The sequence below is a fragment of the Megalops cyprinoides genome, chromosome 16 (assembly GCF_013368585.1).
Source record: "Megalops cyprinoides isolate fMegCyp1 chromosome 16, fMegCyp1.pri, whole genome shotgun sequence".
Classification (NCBI taxonomy): domain Eukaryota; kingdom Metazoa; phylum Chordata; class Actinopteri; order Elopiformes; family Megalopidae; genus Megalops; species Megalops cyprinoides.
In genome coordinates this window covers 2,970,423-2,989,404 of record NC_050598.1, presented here as the reverse complement: position 1 = coordinate 2,989,404, position 18,982 = coordinate 2,970,423, and the positions used below count along the sequence as shown (strand labels likewise).

The 18,982-nt window shown below is 42.8% G+C and overlaps 2 protein-coding genes across 3 annotated transcripts; one reads left to right on the top strand and one right to left on the bottom strand.

The window, feature by feature from the left end:
- The first annotated feature begins 1,682 nt into the window (after window positions 1-1,682).
- On the top strand, window positions 1,683-6,283 carry rnaseh2c (ribonuclease H2, subunit C). The gene is made up of 5 exons (XM_036548894.1): window positions 1,683-1,727; window positions 2,707-2,861; window positions 2,950-3,062; window positions 3,889-4,008; window positions 5,683-6,283. Exons 1-5 carry the CDS (start codon window positions 1,720-1,722, stop codon window positions 5,704-5,706), a joined length of 420 nt encoding a protein of 139 aa, XP_036404787.1. The 5' UTR covers window positions 1,683-1,719; the 3' UTR covers window positions 5,707-6,283.
- Window positions 6,284-7,064: 781 nt separating this feature from the next.
- LOC118790895 (histone acetyltransferase KAT5-like) lies at window positions 7,065-18,941 on the bottom strand. 2 transcript variants are annotated; one of them, XM_036548023.1, is made up of 14 exons: window positions 18,876-18,941; window positions 18,716-18,785; window positions 17,625-17,693; window positions 17,253-17,392; window positions 15,988-16,056; window positions 14,359-14,541; window positions 13,993-14,067; window positions 12,019-12,267; window positions 11,447-11,536; window positions 10,381-10,521; window positions 9,569-9,662; window positions 8,784-8,943; window positions 7,992-8,073; window positions 7,065-7,881 (listed from the first exon to the last, which is right to left on the bottom strand). In XM_036548023.1, the coding sequence occupies exons 1-14, from the start codon at window positions 18,885-18,887 to the stop codon at window positions 7,747-7,749; spliced, it is 1,569 nt and encodes a 522-aa protein (XP_036403916.1). In that variant the 5' UTR covers window positions 18,888-18,941; the 3' UTR covers window positions 7,065-7,746. The 2 variants fall into 2 exon arrangements, with proteins under 2 accessions (XP_036403916.1, XP_036403917.1); XM_036548024.1 differs by lacking the exon at window positions 15,988-16,056.
- Between the last annotated feature and the right edge of the window lie 41 nt (window positions 18,942-18,982).

Here is an 18,982-nt window from a genome sequence, read left to right as displayed (position 1 = left end):
AGAACGGAAACCAAAAACAGCTTGAAAATGTACATTAATACTGACCTCCTGTGGTGAAAACATTAACAACAAAACCAACGCAAAAACGGCGAGGCTTGAGCAGGGAGGGTTGGAGTGTCGATGGGTAGGCTACGCCTCCAATCTTGTCTCCGCAGGAACGTTAATTCTGATTCACGGAGTCGTGCTGCGCAGACTGAGATTACCCCTTATGCCATGTGGATCTGATACTCAACTGTGAATGTAAAAATTTGTTGCTTGCTTGTCTGATGTTTTCATTTATTTTTTTACGGAAGAGGTAGAGTCTAAATAAACTCAGTGGTGTACGGTGTTAGAAAAACTAAAGGTTCAACTTGCAAAGAGTCCCCTCGCGGCGGAATTTTTCGGTTGGCCACTGTATAAATAACATTCATGATGCATGATCGTCATTAACTGCAGTGATTTAGAATGTATTTTACAGCCCTTTCAGCCTATAGATGTAGCACAAATGCTTGATGGTCCATTTATTTTTCACCAGTTGCTGAGCAGGTAGCAATAGTAATTCTGAAGACCAATGAGTATTTATCATAGCATTATTTTAGATTTTAAAAAACCTTCATCCAGGGTATGGCTCTAGGGGAAGATGCTCAGAAGGAATGGCCGTGCTGTCTCAGTGGGTGTGATGCTGTCCTGCGAGCACCCCAAAACAGCACACAAAGCTTCAGCACCCCAAACAGCACCACAGACATCAGCACCATGGAGAGTCAAGTTATGATCACGCAGGACACCTAAAGTGCATCTCTCCCCAGTGCAGCTGCGGGCCATCAGGTAATCAGCATGGCTCCTGCAACTGCAGGCAGAACCAGGTTCACTCATTATAGCCTACCCATTTCCCGTCGTAGAGGTGGAGCCAGCCTGGCTCATTATGACCCTCTTACAGAACTTGTACATTTTGTAATTGAATTGCAAAAAGTTATTCAGTAGAAAAATGGCTTGCTTTGTGCATATCTTTTCAAAGATTAAAACAACAAGAACATATTCCTTGTCTTTTTAGTTTTTAGGACAACAAAGTAATGATAACAGGGGTGATTGACTGAAGCATGATGAGTCAGACTGGTCAATCACACCTATTTATAGATGTTTCCTTTCATTATCATAGTGTGGGTAAAGAATGAGGATGTGATTCATCATTTCAAGTTCATTGCAAACAATAAAACCTTGTATCATGTTTGTCAAGTAGATACAATACCTAGTCATTTTTGCAAATGCAATTGTCAGTCAAGTCATCAGGGCTGCCACTTCAAGGCCTGCCCCTGCGAGTTGCCCTCCTTGTAATATCAGCAAAACATGACCATGAATAGCAAGCAACTAGGGCCTAGGGAAGAGCTATGCAAATGTGTCCACAATGTTGGTGTTTTGAGACATAACATATAAACATATTTTTAACATGTGTATATGTCCAGGACATTGGTGCTGTAAATACATTAACCCATTTGTTAATTTGGTTTTCTAAATTTACTGATTATCGAATTGATATATGTTTTGTTCGTTATCGGTTTAGCGTGATTTATCATTTAACCCACCTTTAGAAAAAGGTCAGGGTGAGGCTAGATTGGTGGTAGGGGGAAAGTTGCCTTTTGAACTACAATACCCAGAAACCACGGCGCTTCGTCATTTCTGGCGCCAAGAGGTTCCTCAGACGGATGTACGCATAGTCACGCTGGAGAAGTACAGGAAGGACCTATGCAAAGGTATAGGTTGTGATTTTATTTACATACATATATTTCATATTGCTGTCTTACTAACAAAAACTTCTAGGCTGCAAAGAGCATCCTGTTTGATACCCAGTTCTCTAGGTTTGCATGGTGCGATGCATAGCAGCTGGATCCTTCGGAGACATTATCTAGTAGCTGACTGCAAACGTATCTTGCAGACTATCACCACTTAGGCTTGTTTGCTGTTGTTACTCGTTATACAGCCTAGCTAGATAAAATATAGTTTGCTTACTGTACAGTAGATTGTCTTGTTTGCAGTGTCCTTTCGACTGGTAGACTACTGAGCATAGCTAACGGTACCAGTGTCGCCTGCTGATAGTGTTTGCTTAACGTCATGGCTGTGTCTACCGTGATTTTATGTACCAAATTCAACAAAGTTGATGATGGTAGTTATAGGCTTGGTTGTCTAATTGACGTTACCTAGCAAACAAATTATTGTAGAAGGTTTGCTAATTGTGTTAGCTTGCCACGGTAAACCATGCGGGATTCATTGGTGCCTGTACTGAGTGGATACGTTTTTATTTACAACCCTCCATTGCAGATCTGTACCACAATATACATTTTATTTTCCCGCACCTAACCTAAGTATTTTCATTCACTTCCAACATACTCTACTTTTACATACTTTTATTCACTCTTTTTTCAAGCAAGCCGTTGTGATCACGCAGACAGGGCATCACTTAAAATGAACGTAGAATCGGACATGCACAAACACCACCTTCGTTCAGCTCATCGGACTGCTTCCATTTGTCATGTAGTTGTAATATAGGAAGATTATGTGATTCCGGGGATATCGGTACAGGTCTGAAATCAGCTTGCCCACCTGCAATCCTAACCCCGTCAATTCATTGAAGATTTCTGGTTCTTATCCAGGATCAGTTACTAAGAGCAGAAAGTGCCAGCTAGAGAGATCGACGTACTCTCTCATGGTCAGTTTTCTTTATGTCTTGGCCAGGATGTCGGCAAACGGCAGCGTGACCAATCTACAGCTCTGCTCTGTGGCCCGGGCGGAGAAACCCGACGTCCATCTGCTACCGTGCGAGATAGAGCATGATGGACCCGCGGAAGTCACCAGCTACTTCACTGCCGCTTTGAAGGATCGAAAACACGGTTGGTATGATTTGTATGGACTGCTTCATAGATACAGGTCCGACCGATAATCCATAAGTCTGCATTTTTTTTCTCTTACCCACCACAGAAAAGAGTGTGTCATTCAGGGGTCGTGAGTTGAAAGGTCAGGAGGTCAGCTGTCCACATGGCTACACAGGACTTGTGCTGAGAGAGGACCATAAACCCACATCGGACCAAGAGGTAAAAAAGGAAAAATAATAATAATGATGAAGTGCTTTATCGGTACAGTGCTTTTCACTCAAAACACTACATTAAAAGAAAAAATTGGAGGTGTAGGGAAATAACCTTTAAATACACTGAGTGGAATGTGTTACTGTACCATAGGTGACCAAAATGGATAACGTGTAGCTTGGCATAATGTAGTGACCTGCAACAGTACCTGTTGCCATAAAAGGACTACATACTTAGTGTACATCTAAAGCAGGAAGTGACTAGGAGGAAGAGGAGGAACTATAGATGGTACAGTTGAGTGAGAGGAGGACAACCTAGGAGGAAGAGCTTATAAGGTGAGAATTGGTCTGAGGCAGAACTTGCCCATAAGTGCTGATCTACGACCAGATTTCCCAACTACATTTCTGACCTTAACCATTATAAGATAAGCAGCAAACTAGTCCGACATCAGCATTTTAGGACAACTGCCTAGAGTGAGCAATTGGGTGAGAGGAGTGGCTAGGGGAGTAGTTAGAGGGGACATTATAGCATGGGAGCAAAGAGCAGTTGCCATTCTGTGTCTGCAGATTCATAATGAAGGTGATTTGTAACGTGAGAGGTAGATTATGAAGAAGCACTAAATGAAAATGTTTCTTAGTTCTCCTTTACCTTGAAATGATTCTGCTTGTGCTTGCATCATGTAAAGAATTCAAAGTGACAATAGTGTTTGACGTTACATGGTCTTTCAACTTTATCTTAATATTGAGAAAAAAGTAGATATTTAAACATTAGCTCACTGCTTTAAGTGTTGGGTATTGTTTCAACTGTGTTTGTGTGTGCGTGTGTGTATATCCAGGACCGGACAGTGAGGGTGTCTTCTGTCTTCCACCGCTTCACATACTGGAACCTGAATACCCCACCCACCTCTGATGATGGTGTTGTCATGGCAATGGCTTGGCCTGAGATAGCAGAGGCAGTGAGTTTTTTTTTTTTTTTTTTCATTGTTTAGCAGCTATAACTACAAACAAGTGCTGCTTTCTGAGATGCAAGTCTCCTGGCCCATTTATTTTTAAATAAAAAATGGTTGTCAATTGACCTATCTGGTAATTTAAATAAGTAACTACTAGGATAATACTTGCCATAAGCTGCTAGCCATTAGAGATCTGTAAGTAAGCAGCTGTGTCATCTATGTAAACAATATTAAAGTTTTGGAAGTATGACACTAAACAGATTAATTTCCCTTTTACTGCATAAGCACTTCTCATAATCATAGTGTGTATCCAGCCAGCTGCTGGTATTCCTTCTCAGATGGTATTGTGCTGGCAGATGATTCTGATTGGTTGATACTCTGAGTGAGTACACTGAGTCTTTAACTGGTAGCTCATTCCCTCATGAATTTTCATCACATGCAATTATTACACAGGCTAGCTCTTTCATCATGAATATTCATAACATGAGACTGCTGTGTTGTAATGGTTATCCTTTGATGTTGTGAAGGTGTCAGTACATGTTGTATCACTGTTGTACAGCGAGTGCTATAGCCTATGGCTTCATGAGTGTAAAGACAGCAGCTGTGTGGAAAAATAAATGGACATTGCATTATATAGTAGCTCTCATGTTGTTTATAAATTAGCCCCTTGAGCAGGCATAATACTCGGCTTGAAATGTGTCCTGCTACCAAAGGTCACAGCAATTAAACTGTGTTACAAATAGTAAATTTGTGGTGCGGCCAGATATAGAGCATTGAGTGGCAATATTATCTGCTCACAAACCGTCTGCTCTCATAGTTCCTCACACATGAGTTCAGTCACCAAACAGATCTCTGTGACTGTGTTGGAGTCTCTGAAAAGTTGCGGACAATTATGAACTCAAACTGAAGAGGTTTGCAGGAGTTCTACGAAGCAGTCACATCTGATATCTGATAGCTTTCATTGATAGCATGCTACTTTGTCAGTATGCGAATCTGAAATGCACAGGACAACTCAAATTTACCCGCTTTGAGACTGGAACATATTTTGCGCAGGTAATGGCTGTGAGATCAAAATGAAGCTGGCTAGTTATACTATCCTAAACAGATTAACTTCCAAAATGCACCCAATTTTATAGTTGGGCATAGCTGCATTGTCAGTAGAAGCACCTGTATCTGGCCAGTGTTTATTGCATGCAATTAGCCAATATCAATAAGCATTAAGTCAAATCAGTATACATCTATACATCTAGAAACTCACTTGGAGAACTGTGTGCTAAAAGCTGGCCTTCCTGATCTAAACGCCATTTCTGCTTTCCCTCAGTGTCTGTGCAAGAGCAGCATTATCAGATTATGAATATTTTGTAAAAGGATGGGCAAGAAGATTATAGGGTTATTTCATGATACATTAATTTTTCAAAAGTATCCATCCAATCCCAGGCAATCTGATGACTGGTGCACATAGTGGAGCTTGGTGAGCAGCCATGCAGATACAAAAGCCATCTATAACTCAGGTGAAACAGGAGTGTATTTGCATGAAACAGTGCTATAGCCACTCTCATTTTGAACGTTCCAGCCAATCAGAGTGATCAGCCCATTGATAGCTTTGGTTGTGGGGGAATCAGTATGTGCGCTGGCTTTTGTTTATTGAAAGACATAGATTTTCTCCTGCGGTCTCTGCAGATTCATGGGCTGGTGGATGACTGAAGGAGGCTGGAGAGAGAACCTGCGGGCTGGCTCCAGGTGCCACTCACCGGGCCTCCTCAAACGATGGGCAACCGCACAATTTCACTTTGGAAAATGTGTGATGAGAAGACAAATTATTCAGTGATGTTGGACTGTTCTCTGGCTGGAGTGAGCTAAGGGGGGTTCCTCTGGGCAGGGGGGCAGCGGCTTTTGATTGGCAGATCCGCAGCTTAAATCGAAGAAGCGACTTCCTGGCCACATGCTGTTGGCCACTGAACCCCATCAGGCTTTGACCCTAAAGACTGGATGCCCATTCCTGCTCCCACACACTTGATTGCATTTTATTCCACAGCATTTCAACATATTAAAAATGTGAACTCTTTTTGGTTCGTTCTGTGCTGACAAGGTTTTATCCAGGCCAGCCTGCTTTGTTGGCTAAACTGTATCAATGTGCTTCATAGTTTGAGTCCAGTAAAATAACAAAGCAGACTCCACTCTCTGTACATCTGTGATGCTTGCTGTCATTTTACAGCACTGCCCTGATCTGACTGAAACGTTTCCCTTTCTTCCTTTAATAAACATTTTATATTCATTATCAGTCTGGAGTGTTCACGAACACCTTCATTTGGTTAAAAGTAGGCTGTTGTGGCCCTATAAATTTCTTCTGATCTATAAAAGGCTTAATTCAGTCATTTAAAAAGCACCAAGCCCCTTTTGGGAACCAGCGAGATTTGGCTAGATGGACTAGTTTTCTTGGCTTCGTGTTCAAGCCTACATCAAAACACCTGAAGATATTTTACAAGCCACCCAGACTCAAACAGTCTAGACCGGGGATTAAGTCAGCACCTAAACGGTATCATTCTAGTTCCTGAGCAGCTTGTTCAGCTAAAGCACTTATTCCAATGGCAGGCTGAGGTCTTTGGTCCGAATTCCCACATCAGCCAAGTGACAGGGACCCCTGATGGAACAGCATAGGGTGTATTTGTTTGTGGCTTCCTTGTCTCACTGCTCTCAGGCAAGCTGACCCATCATATCAGTGTAGACATGCCTCTCTTCCTACTGGTGTTCCTTTCACTGTGGTGCATTGTGGGATAGGAGTGCAGAACTTGGACTGCAAAAAGGGATATGAAAACTTAGGGAAAAAGTAGTAAAAAAACTAAGTGCAACTTTTTCCCATTTTTGATTCAACGGCATAAAGTTGCACTGCTGTGAAGCTGGTGCTACTGAGAGTGTCATCATCCCTCTACCTCTACTGCAGGAATATAATTACGATAACTGTGAAATGTAAATGTAAAATTGAACTCAATACTCTCCCTCATTTGAACAAAAGCCTCACACAAAAACAACAGTTGTTAGTTAACATTCATTTTTGCTTCTCATTTAAAAAAAAAAAACTGTACAGATCACCAAATTTACATTCTTGCACCAGTTCAACATGGCTCATTTAAAATGGTAGGATTTGCCATTCACACCTCATCTGTCATACAGAAATACAATACCATTTAAAATTCCTTTACAAAAGGGTTATGTACAAATGGTCCCTATCTATGAAACACATCTACGCAGGATCAGGTGTCCAGCTCTCACTGAATCTGGAGTAATGCAAATCTGTAAGGAGTACAGTATTGCCATCCTTCACCAGAAATGCTGATTCCATTCAGTAAATCTGCAGCTACCTTATGTCTGAGCAACGATTCAAACGAAGCACAGATTCACACCAGAGGGATTCTACCCATTTCAACAGGCTGTTCAATGAAGATTAAAGTCAGTGAAATGACAGTCGTATGCCACTGAGTGTCATGAGGATTTCTACAACTGGATAGGTGTTTGTTGCGCTCTGTGACATACTGATGACATGATGACTGATGGCTTTAGGGCTCCGAATTAGATCCGGGTTGTCATTGGTTGTAATCCCAATGAGCCAATATAGTTTCAGTTGTTGGGCAAAAAAAAAAACATTTCAGGTTATAATTCAGAGAAAGACAGAAGCTACTGGACTGTAGGTCTCTGGATAGACCTTGTCTCGGGGGTCACTGCTGTGGGGCTGATGATGGACAGGGTCTACCATTTTCCCCTCTTGCTCCAGTCCTTGGGGTTGAAGTGCAGACATTTGGGGTCAATGCGGAGGTGCCGCTTCTGCATGGCCCTCTCGTGTCCTTCCACGATGTCCTCAGACAGCGTCAGGATGTACTGCCCCTGGGAAGGGAGTTGAGAGGATCGTTGCTTGAGACAGCAGTGTACCACCTGCCACAGTATCCCACAATCCCACAGTGCTGTAGGCACAGTTCCATGTGCTGCAGTCTCACCTTGTAGTAGTTGATGAGGTTGAGATACTGCAGGGTAGAGATGACATCTTCCTTCTTTACACTAGTGATTTCGCTGATCTCACTGCAACAAAACAACTATTAATATACACACAGCCACACTGCAAGCAAACACACTACTGCTAATACACACAACCACACTAGATGCAGCACTACTGATATACACAAAACCACACTGTAGATAAACACAACATTTAATACAAACAGCACCACTCTTTCCACAAACATGACTGTTAATACACATAACACCACTGTGCAGATAAACACACAACGCTAAATACCACAACCACACTGCAGCTAAACACATCAACACACAGCCGTTCAACTTTCCAGAACCACACTACAACACAACCTTCCCCTTCCCATCAGCCATAAGCCTCACAGCTGGTTAAAATCTTGTACATACACGTGTATACACACACACACACACACACACACACACTGCAAGGGTGACTCCCCCATGTACTCAGTACCATACAACTTCACACATTCTCTTCATTCAATTCAACTAACCTTTCCCCCACCACCACATTCATGTTTTACCAATACATTAACACTGCACAGCAGATTCAGTTTGTGTAACAGACCCAGGAGGATGTGTAAAGCTTATGCAGATTCCAAAAATCATTACAAACTGTATGACCCACTTACAGCACCTCAGGACTCAAAGCAGCACTGCAGTCACTGAGCACGCCGGAGAGAAAGGACGTGTAACTTAAAAACTCTCGCAGATCTAAAATGGAGGGAAGGGGAAAAACAAGAAGGCGGACGCACTTAATGGTGATCTGAGGTCGCTCTCCATTGTCACACTTCAGGTCCATGAGGATCTCCAGGATGGTCTGGGACCAGTAGCTCCGGTAGGACAGCAGGCCCAGGTCTGACAGCGGCTTCTCCGGGGTGCCTGTCTTCCCCTCCACTTTCGACAATTCGTAGCCTTGTAGGGACAGGGGCAAAATTGTCCGTTTTTGTACATCTCAGAGACAGACCTATTCCAGTCTCAATGTCTCCTATTCCACCGACAAGCCAAAGCATCACTTTCAATACCTTTGGATAACTCCAGACTACTGTCCTGCCAAGACCAAAAACAACCTCATTGTTAGCCTTGATTGCTGAGCACATTAACTGTGTCATCCAGATGAATCGTGCCCGAGAGCTGTGAGACGCATTGCATGATGAGTCAACAAAGCCCTGGCAGACCTACCCTCCTCTATCCCCAGTGGAACAAAACCAATTTTTTCCACCACTGAAAGTTCCCGGTCATCATCGGCTGACATGGCTAGTTTTGAACCTAGGCCATAGAGCCCAGACTACACTCAAGATGAGTGCTTTACCAACTGAGCCACCGGGAGCCCAAGGTCATGGGCTTTAAACTCAAAGAGCCTGCATTGTTTCAGTTGGGGGGAACTGCATTCAAGTTGTGATTTAGAGAAACCTTCAGAAGCCACAGCTGCATGCAGCAGGTCTCCCAGGACTGTGAGATCTTGGCTAAGAGAGTGGCCGTGGCAGAACATGCTGATGGCCCAGGGCATGGGATGGGCTGAGAATAAGGTGCAACTTACTGAACTCGATCAGCAGTTTGCCATACCCCCTCCTCTGGTAGGGAGGGAGGGTCAGGATGCAGGCCACATTGTAATCCTCCGTTGACTCCTTTTCCTGTTGACACCACAGAGACACAGAGTCAGACAATAAATAAAGACATTTAAAACATCAAAATGAGTGAAGCTATAATATGACAGAATCATGTTCTCATACTAATCTCTATGTTTATAAGAACAGGGGTTCTGAGACATTGCAAGCCACGTCCATGTCAGCAAATAACTTCCCAGCTAATTATCCGAGATCTCTGGCTAAAATGTACAGTAATATGTTAAAACAGTGGTCGCCAGTGTGGTGTAGTGGTAATGCGCAATGGTAAGTTGCAAGGCTACTAACCAAAAGGTTGCTGGTTTGATTCCCTGCTATAACACTGCTGCTGTACCCTTTGGGCATCTTAACCCAGAATTACCTCAGTAAATATCTAGCTGTATAAACTGAAAAAAACTGAAACCTAGGTAAGGCACTCTGAATAGGAGTGTCTGCTAAATAACAATGTAATGTTATGCAAATATGTAATCAACGTTTCAATGTAAGTGAAAATAACTGCCAGTCCCGTGTCTGGTCTGAGTAACTGAGCGAATGCCTTTGGAATGAGTATGCTGCATGTTTTTATGTAATGTGAAATCACATTAATCATACTTGATAAGGTTTAACAAATCAGAGACAAGCAGCGAAGCACATTACAGCACCGAATACAGGGCACAAGGAAGCAAAGCCACCAATGGACAGGGAGAGGGGGAGGGGGAATGGAAGGGGTCAGAGGATCAGAGGTTACCTTGGAGAAATAGCCCACGATATGAAAGCCCTTGGAGTCATACTCGGTCATAACATAAAAGAGGAAGGGGTCGGTGTCGTAGTACAGTGTCTTGTGGTCCAGGAAGCACTTGGCCAGGAGGCAGAGATTCTGCGAGTACGTCTACAACAGAGAAAACAGCCTGTCAGACCTTCAGGGTGCAAATCTTGGAGAACAAGTGCTTAAGCAGTGATGCACCTGCACCCAATCAATTACTGTGAGCACCCGCTCAAGTAACGCTTAGGCCAACTGGACCTGAGCATTACAAACCAACTTCAATCTACCCCCACTTTTTCCTGCAGACTTGCAGTGCCCCTTAGTGGCCATGGAGGGGACTCCTGCTTTGTGCTACTTCCCATTGCATATTCATGCAAATATTTATTTACCTGTTTATTTTCACTGTTACATTCTCCTGAGGACAGTGCATAACTGAGCCATTTCAAAGTTCCCTGGGGTATGCCCCCTGCAGGGGGATGCTGTCATTTCATTTTCAAGGGCCACATTTAAAAACTATTCATATGCCTGCACCTACTCACTGTGGTGTCTCTGGGGAGCTGTTACATCATTCAAACCAGGCTCCCAGCTCACAGGAGCCAGGTCTATCTGGAACTCTGCCCATGTCAGGCAAAACAAGTTCCACCACCAAAAACATGATGATGCAACAAAGGGTCACCCCAAGGGTGTCCTTTCAGTCACTCAGCAAAACTTTAAATATCCTGTCCCTAGCTAGCTAGCTGTGTGACAATACATAAGTGTAGCTAGCTGACAAGGCCCTCTGATTCCACTTAAAGTTATAGTAGATGTGGCTAATTAGGCAGCTGTGTTTTAAGAGCCCACATTAACATAATTGGATCCAGCCTGCCAGCTAACTGAAAATCAAGGTGACTCCCTTCTTTCTTTGTACTTACATCAGCCCCTCTCAAGTGAACTGCACCTGCACTGCATGTTGATGAAATGTAACGTATGCGAGGATGCCCAGAATCTGACTGGGTCTCAGATCTTATTTGGCAGGGTAATGTGGCTCATCTCAGACACACAGGGGAATCACCTTGTTCTTCCTGCCATCGATCTCAAAGAAGGAGATGGTGCCCTTGCGGTAGATCTCATTCCCTGGGGGATGGCGGAGGTTGCATTTTGTCTGAGGGGAGACAGGGAGACAGAGTGTAGTCACCAAAAACTTAAATGTAAGTATCAACTGAAATAGACATGGACAAAGTCTACAGACTTTCTACAGAACAGAGAGTTGAAGGTATAAGATAGTCAAGATTGAGGGTAGAGACAGCCAAATGTTAAACAGAAACGAAAACTGTCAGTAGGAGGCACTTGTTGCAGTTTTTTCTGCTGCATTTATTCTGTATTCAGAATGGAACTGTTTATTATAGCACCGTGTGTGGTACTGAGGTTGAATCCCTCAGTACCACACATTGGTTGGTTGAATCCTTCTCTTCTATCAATAGAAGCAGATGTTGAAGGTAGGAGACAGACAGACGATGACGGACAGCCAGCCAGCCAGAAAAGAGGTTTCCCTCTCTCACCAAGTGTCTACAGGAGCAGATGCTGAAGGGAGGAGACAGACAGACACAATGACGGGCAGACAGACAGGTGGTCTCCCTCTCTCACCAGGTGCCTCTGCAGACACTTGAGGCTCTTGAGGTACTTGAGGCAGAACTCGCAGAGATACAGGATGGGCAGGGCGGTGAGCTCCTGGGGGTAGGGCGAGAAGTACCACGGCTTCAGGCGGTGGCGGCCCAACTCAATGCAGTCGATGTTCTTCATGCGTGTGACAATATCGTCGTGGCTACGGTCGGACACCAGGCTGCCTGTCATGCGGGGGGCGGAGGGGATCCCGTCGCAGCTGTCTTGGGAGTCCTGTCCAAAAGACGCACGGGTGGGAGTGACCCCAGCTCTTAACCACACTCAGCATTCACTCACCACTAACACTTCTGATCGCATTTTTCATCACAGTTGCTTTGTATCTCTGTAAGTACTAAGCAAATATTATGACCTTGGAGGGCAAATTTACAAGTACATCAAGGGCCGTTACACTGGAAAACCTTTATGTTACAATACATTACTGGCATTTAGCAGACACTCTTACCCAGAGAGACTAACATCGCTTACAGTAGTTCTAGCAGAAGAGACACAAAGGGTTGCAGGATTCTGGCGATCATTTTAAAAGGGTAAGAAAAGTATTGCATTGGTTTTGTTTTTTTCTTTTAACTCATGTTCCTTGATGAATAACTATTTTCAGAAAATACACAGAACATTGGATTTTATAGAGTTCATTTTTAATCCCAGTGTTTCTGCAAGCCAGTGAGGAATGTCACTGCAGAAAGGGACAGGGAGGGGTGTCAGCACTGACATACTGTATCTCAGATCGGCGTGGTGCCAGGGCCCTGTTCCTACAGTACCCATCATGCAGCTTAGTCCATGAGAGAAGCATATTTTCTGAATTTCTTGAATTGACTACTGACATCAAAGGTCTGGATCTTGGCCTGAAAGATTTTAGACTCCAGAAGCAAAAAGGTAGGGGTGCAATAAATAATCGACGTAGTTGACTAAAATCGATGACCTAATTAGTTGCCAACAAATTTAATTGTCAATTAGTTGGTGACGTCGTCACGTGTGTTTTTCGTACTGACTCGGAATGCTCAGACATGTAACCTAAGCTACGTTGCTTTACTGGAGTGAACAATAAGAGATGGTAACACCTTCACGACCAAAGACCTCAAAAGTGTGGCAGCATTTCACTCTTAACCCTTTCGCACGTAGCTTATTTTTTATGCTCTGTAGCACGCGTGTTATGTTACATAGTTGTTATGTTTTCATTAGTTTTATTAAGCTTCTCATAGTTTTCAGTTAGCATTTGCTATATTTAATGTTAAATCGCTGTTTGTAGCTAAAATTAGCTAGAATTTTTTCAATCTAGTTTTATAATCACACCAGTGTGACCATATGCACAAAACAGCTCACTCTGCCAAGAAGGTTGTGAACGGCAACATTTGCAAACCTGACCTTGCCTGTCATTGGAGCACATCAGTTATGCTCAAGCATGTGAAGAGGTGGCACGTTGGCTCTCGGGATAATGAAGACTCGTCTCATTAAGTTAGTTAGCTAGCTAGCATAGCCAATGTTAATGTTAAAAGTTACTTCACGTTATGAGCTGTAACGTTTTCTATTTGAAATACATTTTCTCTTGATCAATAAATTATTTATGACGTTGAACATACAGTGTGGCAAATAATAACCTATTATTCACAACGATCCTGTTCACATTCCAAATGTGCCCTAACTTTACAATGTTAAACCAGAGCCCGTCTTCGACATATTTTTGAATGAAGTTCTCATCTTTATTGTCTTCATTGTTAGTTAGCATATGCCTAAAACATCCTCAAGCTAAATTTAAAAGCCGATAGATAAATAAGAGCCATTCAGCAATTGTGCGATTTGATGATCGAATATTTCTTTCAATCGATTATTCGTTTCAATAATCGACAGATTATTCGACTATCAAAATAGTCATTAGTTGCAGCCCTACAACAAAGGTACACAACACTCAGGACACCTCTGTACAGTTTCCACAATGGTACTAACCTCATCAGTGCCAACACAATTTGCTTTCCTCTTCCTGCCTGGCTGAGAAGGCATGAGGCGACGGCCAGTACCATTCTGGAGAAACAGGGGGAAAAAATACATTTTTAACATTTTTACTCTTTATTTTAAATATAACTTTAAAGAATGTTCATTTTGACATGGCTGACACTGAAATGCACGTGTACGTAATAGGCAATTTGCCCGCTGGTTGATACTGCTCGTGGTATTCAATTTTTACTGAGGAAATGGACACTGGCTGATGGTCACTGCGTTAGTGTTCATACACTCTTCTTTGGAGCAGTGCTTTTTATAAAGCTGCCTCTCACTACGTGCACTGCATGGACCGTGTCAGCGGTGTGGTTTTACTGTGGTGAGTGAGGTGAGCTGCTCGTGATCGTCGCGGGGATTGGATTTCGGGGTGAAGGTGTTTGAGTCCCGTGCCGCTGGGTAGACAGATGCCTGTGTGGTTTCCGTAGCAGCTGGCAGCGAAGGCACGGGAGTGGCCGGGGATACTTGATTCGCCAGGGAGACGGACTCAGCCTTTCTCTTCTGTAATCCACAAAAAAATGAGAGGAAAGGCAGCCATGTCATTAGTACACTCAGAAACACTAGGAGCACCAAGACTAAGACGGTAACAGTCCTCTGGGACTCTCTCAGATGTTAATCTGCTCGATATCCTGCACCTTTGCCCTACATCACAAGTACATTTTCAGACAAAGGGATATAGCACATACCACCAAATGAACTAAACAGAAAACGTACATGACAGAAATTAAAACACAGCTGGAAATAATAGAAACAGTTCTTTTTTGAAAATCTTTCTCACGTCAATCATAAGATCTCTTTGATTTATTGGTGCCATGAAAAGTACCAAGATATGCATATTTACATATTAAATGATTGTCTTAAACATTGCCTGTGGCTTTAAAAACAGTCAGGTCCTCTTTTCTGCATTGTAAAGTAAACAGAAAGACAGGGTGTGTTGTAATCCCAACTGGCCACTGTGACTAAACAAGACTTTTATGTTGAAACTGTATCCTGAATTCTAAAGTCTGACCACTGTGTCTGACACCATAGAATGCTCACAAAAAACCTGTGACTGATGAGGTATGACAGATAATTATGGGGGTGGAAAATCAGGTGGCTGCATTTACCCTGGTAAGACGCTAAGATCTTACCAGGGTAATAACGGACAGTGCAGTTGAGTGTGGTATTGTCCACTACTGCAAAGTACTGTACCAACAAGCAAACCACCCAACATGCCCCCATGCTGGTCTGGGTGATGCACCATTAATCTGGATCTAAAAGAAACCTACATTCATCACACGTTTCATTCAAGCAAGTCAATCAATGTACAGTTCAATACTACAGTGCATGACAACACAGTCTTTCAATGGGGAAATGTACACTCAAATGACATGACAGGGATCGATGGGCTGTGACTTCATTTATATCAGCTAAAAACCATGGGACTTACTGATCAGGAGACAGCTACTGCGAAGTACAAGTAGTTTCTTTTATGTGACTCTCTATTCCTCACTAGCTCTCCTTGTGTAACATTTGACAATACCTTTACTTTATCTCTGCTCAAAGGGACCTCCCACACAGGCTCAACACTCTATACATACTACAGTAATGGCACCACCCAGTCACCTTCGATGTCATATGGAGTGGCTCCGGATCTTGGTATCAATGCTCAGGGTCACCAACTTCCAGTCTTGGGTCTCGGTTCTCAATTTCATTTGGTCTCAGATAAAACTGTTAGTCCTGCTACACACCCATACGCATCAGACTGTCTCCATATTGGTCTTGTGCTTTAACTATGAGCTTGACCTAGTTTGAAGCTTAAGTCTTCCTTGTTTTACTTTGTGTTAGTCACCGTTTATCTTGGTTTGCTAGTACTGCAGTTCAGTCTGCAGTATCCCCATGTTCAGTACACACACTGTGAAAATGGTTCTCTCTACACCTGGGAAAAGGGTTAAAGTGAAGTTGTACCGGTGTGGGGAGGGTTTTGCCTCTGGACGGTGCTGTAGCAGTTTGGAGGCTGTGATCTACACTCTTCCTCTGAATTTGAACAGAAAGGGGGGGGGGGGGGGTTAACTGGCATTCACACTCAAATCGGCACATTCAATGCATCGCAATCAATTCAAGCATGTTGATGGTATTTCCATTTTTACTTGTGGAATTTTACCTTAAATCGTTTTCAAATATTTTCAAATTCCAGATTTGGTTTTCCTTCATTACTATTATTGTACAAATTATTTAAAGCAAAAGATTATGTCCTCTGAATTACAGAAGGGCTTCACACCATGCCAGAAAGCTCCTAGACTGAAAGACAGCAATCTGGCAATAATAAAACACACATATTATATTTTACCAAAGTGCTTCTGGCACTGCAGGTTTTGTATCTTTTTTGTTGCCGTTTTCTGGGCGGGAGATTTTGTGTGGCATTATGACAATTTATGAGAGTGTGAGGCATACACCTGCAGATACTCTAAATATTTCAAAATGTTTCCATTCCTTCCATTCTTTTCCTTTCCTTGCAACAATGGTAGTACCATTCAACTGTAACAGAGTTATGAATCAAAAGCTCAAGTTTCATTGATCACAAGAAATGCTGTAATAGCAGATTACTTTTCTAAATGCCCCCACATTTTAAGATTTTCACTCATCCCAGAGGCAAAGCCATAATAACACTGACAAACAATAAAACATAAAGGCAGTTTGGTTTTTGTGTATGTGTACTACAGAAATGGACCTGAAAATAAATGCTACTTTAACATATGTTAAAAAATGCTTATTAACTGGGCTAAGTCACCAGGAAGGATTAACCATCAAATTAAAGTTAAAAAATTTTTCTTTATCAATTAAATAACTGCAAATGACATTTTACTACTATGTCAACTATCCAGCATTGCTGCATATGTGCAACTCATTATATTTACATTATATGACTTTACTGAAAATGGCCACTTTCAAATGACATAGAGAACTTCAGAAAGAAGCCACTGCCACTGCGGCCCACCATGGTCGCAGTTGAGTATCTTTGGCCAATCAGAGCGAGTTTTTTGGGAAGGTTGATGTGGCACTTCCTCTTTGCAATGAACGCTCATACTAATAGCCTCAAGTCTGTAATAAGTCAGAGACTTTTCTATTCCACATAGCCTGTGTGTGTGCTGGTGTAATAATGACACTGAGGTGAGAGAAACCTGGTGTGAGTGGTGGGATGTGCACGGGGAGGCAGCTCCAGTGGCTCTTACCACAGGGTCTCTTTCGGGGGAGCTGGGGCGGGACCCCGGCAGGCCATTCTTGGTGGGCGTCTTTGCCTCCTTCTTGGGGAACTGCAGCTTCTTCAAGTCTAGCCTGTCTGGGGTCACCCATTCGTCCAGACGCTTGTTGACTTTGGAAAAAAGGAACAGCATCAGGGAGAAGCCCGAACAGTGCACCACAGAGGCTGCAGGATAATCGTGTTTGCATGGACCAATGCGATCGCTTTGACACAACGTGCTCCATTCCAAGACATGCCCTCCGTTGTTTTTAGCCTGACACATAGCACACTACAGTGCCGGAAGACTGGCGATGCTGCATGGAAAAACTCAGCTACAGCAGACAATGTACAGGAGAATACTCACAGTCAATGTAGTGGACATAGTACAGCTTCCTCCCAGTCAACTCCTTCACACTGAGAATCTCAGCTAGAGCTGATGGGAAAAAAAGGGTAGAGTTCCTAATAGGTCCATATCTTAAGGCGTTACATTGAATAGGTAAGGACTGAAACCATATAACCTCCAATATTCAACATTGATCTCCACACACACTACAATAACATCCAACAGAATATTTACTCATCCTTCTGCTATGAAGTATACTATTTTTACACTACCATTTTAAAATTTAGCTGGTCAGTCTTACGATGGTCTTTTCTTTTGTAGTTTGGAACTATACGAAATACACATTTATCCATCTAAAATGTTAACTTGTCATCGTTTCAATCACTATCATATTATCTTACATACAGAACTTTACGGTACAACATACAACGATGAGAAATCAGCTGTACATAACATCTGAAGAACGCTAGGACTTACGCCATGACAACATATTATCTAACAATTTGGACGATTATAAAAAGGTTAAGGATGGCACATGAATGCCCCCTTTAGTTATACGTTCCGGACAGTCTTGAGCCTCACAGTGTTACATACATTTACCACATAAATACATTTACGTTTTCCCAAGGGTATGATATTGCCTTCTTAATAATGATCGATGTTTAATGATACGAACAAAGGAAACGGCTTAGCTAAAATGTAATTACTCACCTTGCTATCTACGCTGTTAGGCAACTTTTTTTCTTTTAGAGTGAATAGACTGTTTAATAAATTTAGTGCATTCTAACATTCGAACATAAAATAACATCGCCTCGCTAGCTAGTTAATTATGTAAATACTGTAACGTTAGCTTGACTAATAATTAATCAACTGAAGACGTTTCCTGCCTATCTACTTTGCCTAGCTAATAATGATAAAGCACGAGTTTGTTGATATTGCCCAGATCTGACAGCAAAGTGTTCACACCGATGGATAACATTAGCGGTCCCCTGCCCGAGTATCACCGCCATGACATACGTAGCCTAGCTATGCTATGTGTTGCCAGTTGCGGACAGCTACATTGCTAATATTAGCCAACTAGCTAGCTATACAGCCGGTATACAATTACTCACGCCATTCGTCCTCGTTCTCTTGGTTTTTCCTGAGGACAGGGAGTCGACAGCCCTCGACAACATCAACCTGCTAGAAAAAGAAGGCATTTTAAATATCGAACTCGACCGAAACTGGGCTCGAGTTACCGACCCCCAGAGCAGGCCACCAAGAAGCGCTTACCGTATCCGCCATCTTGCTCTCTTGTATCGGAACACAACAGCAAGCGAGGTGGGTACTACCACCCACAGCCATCTGGTACCACCGAATTTGGATACCGCGGTGCATTA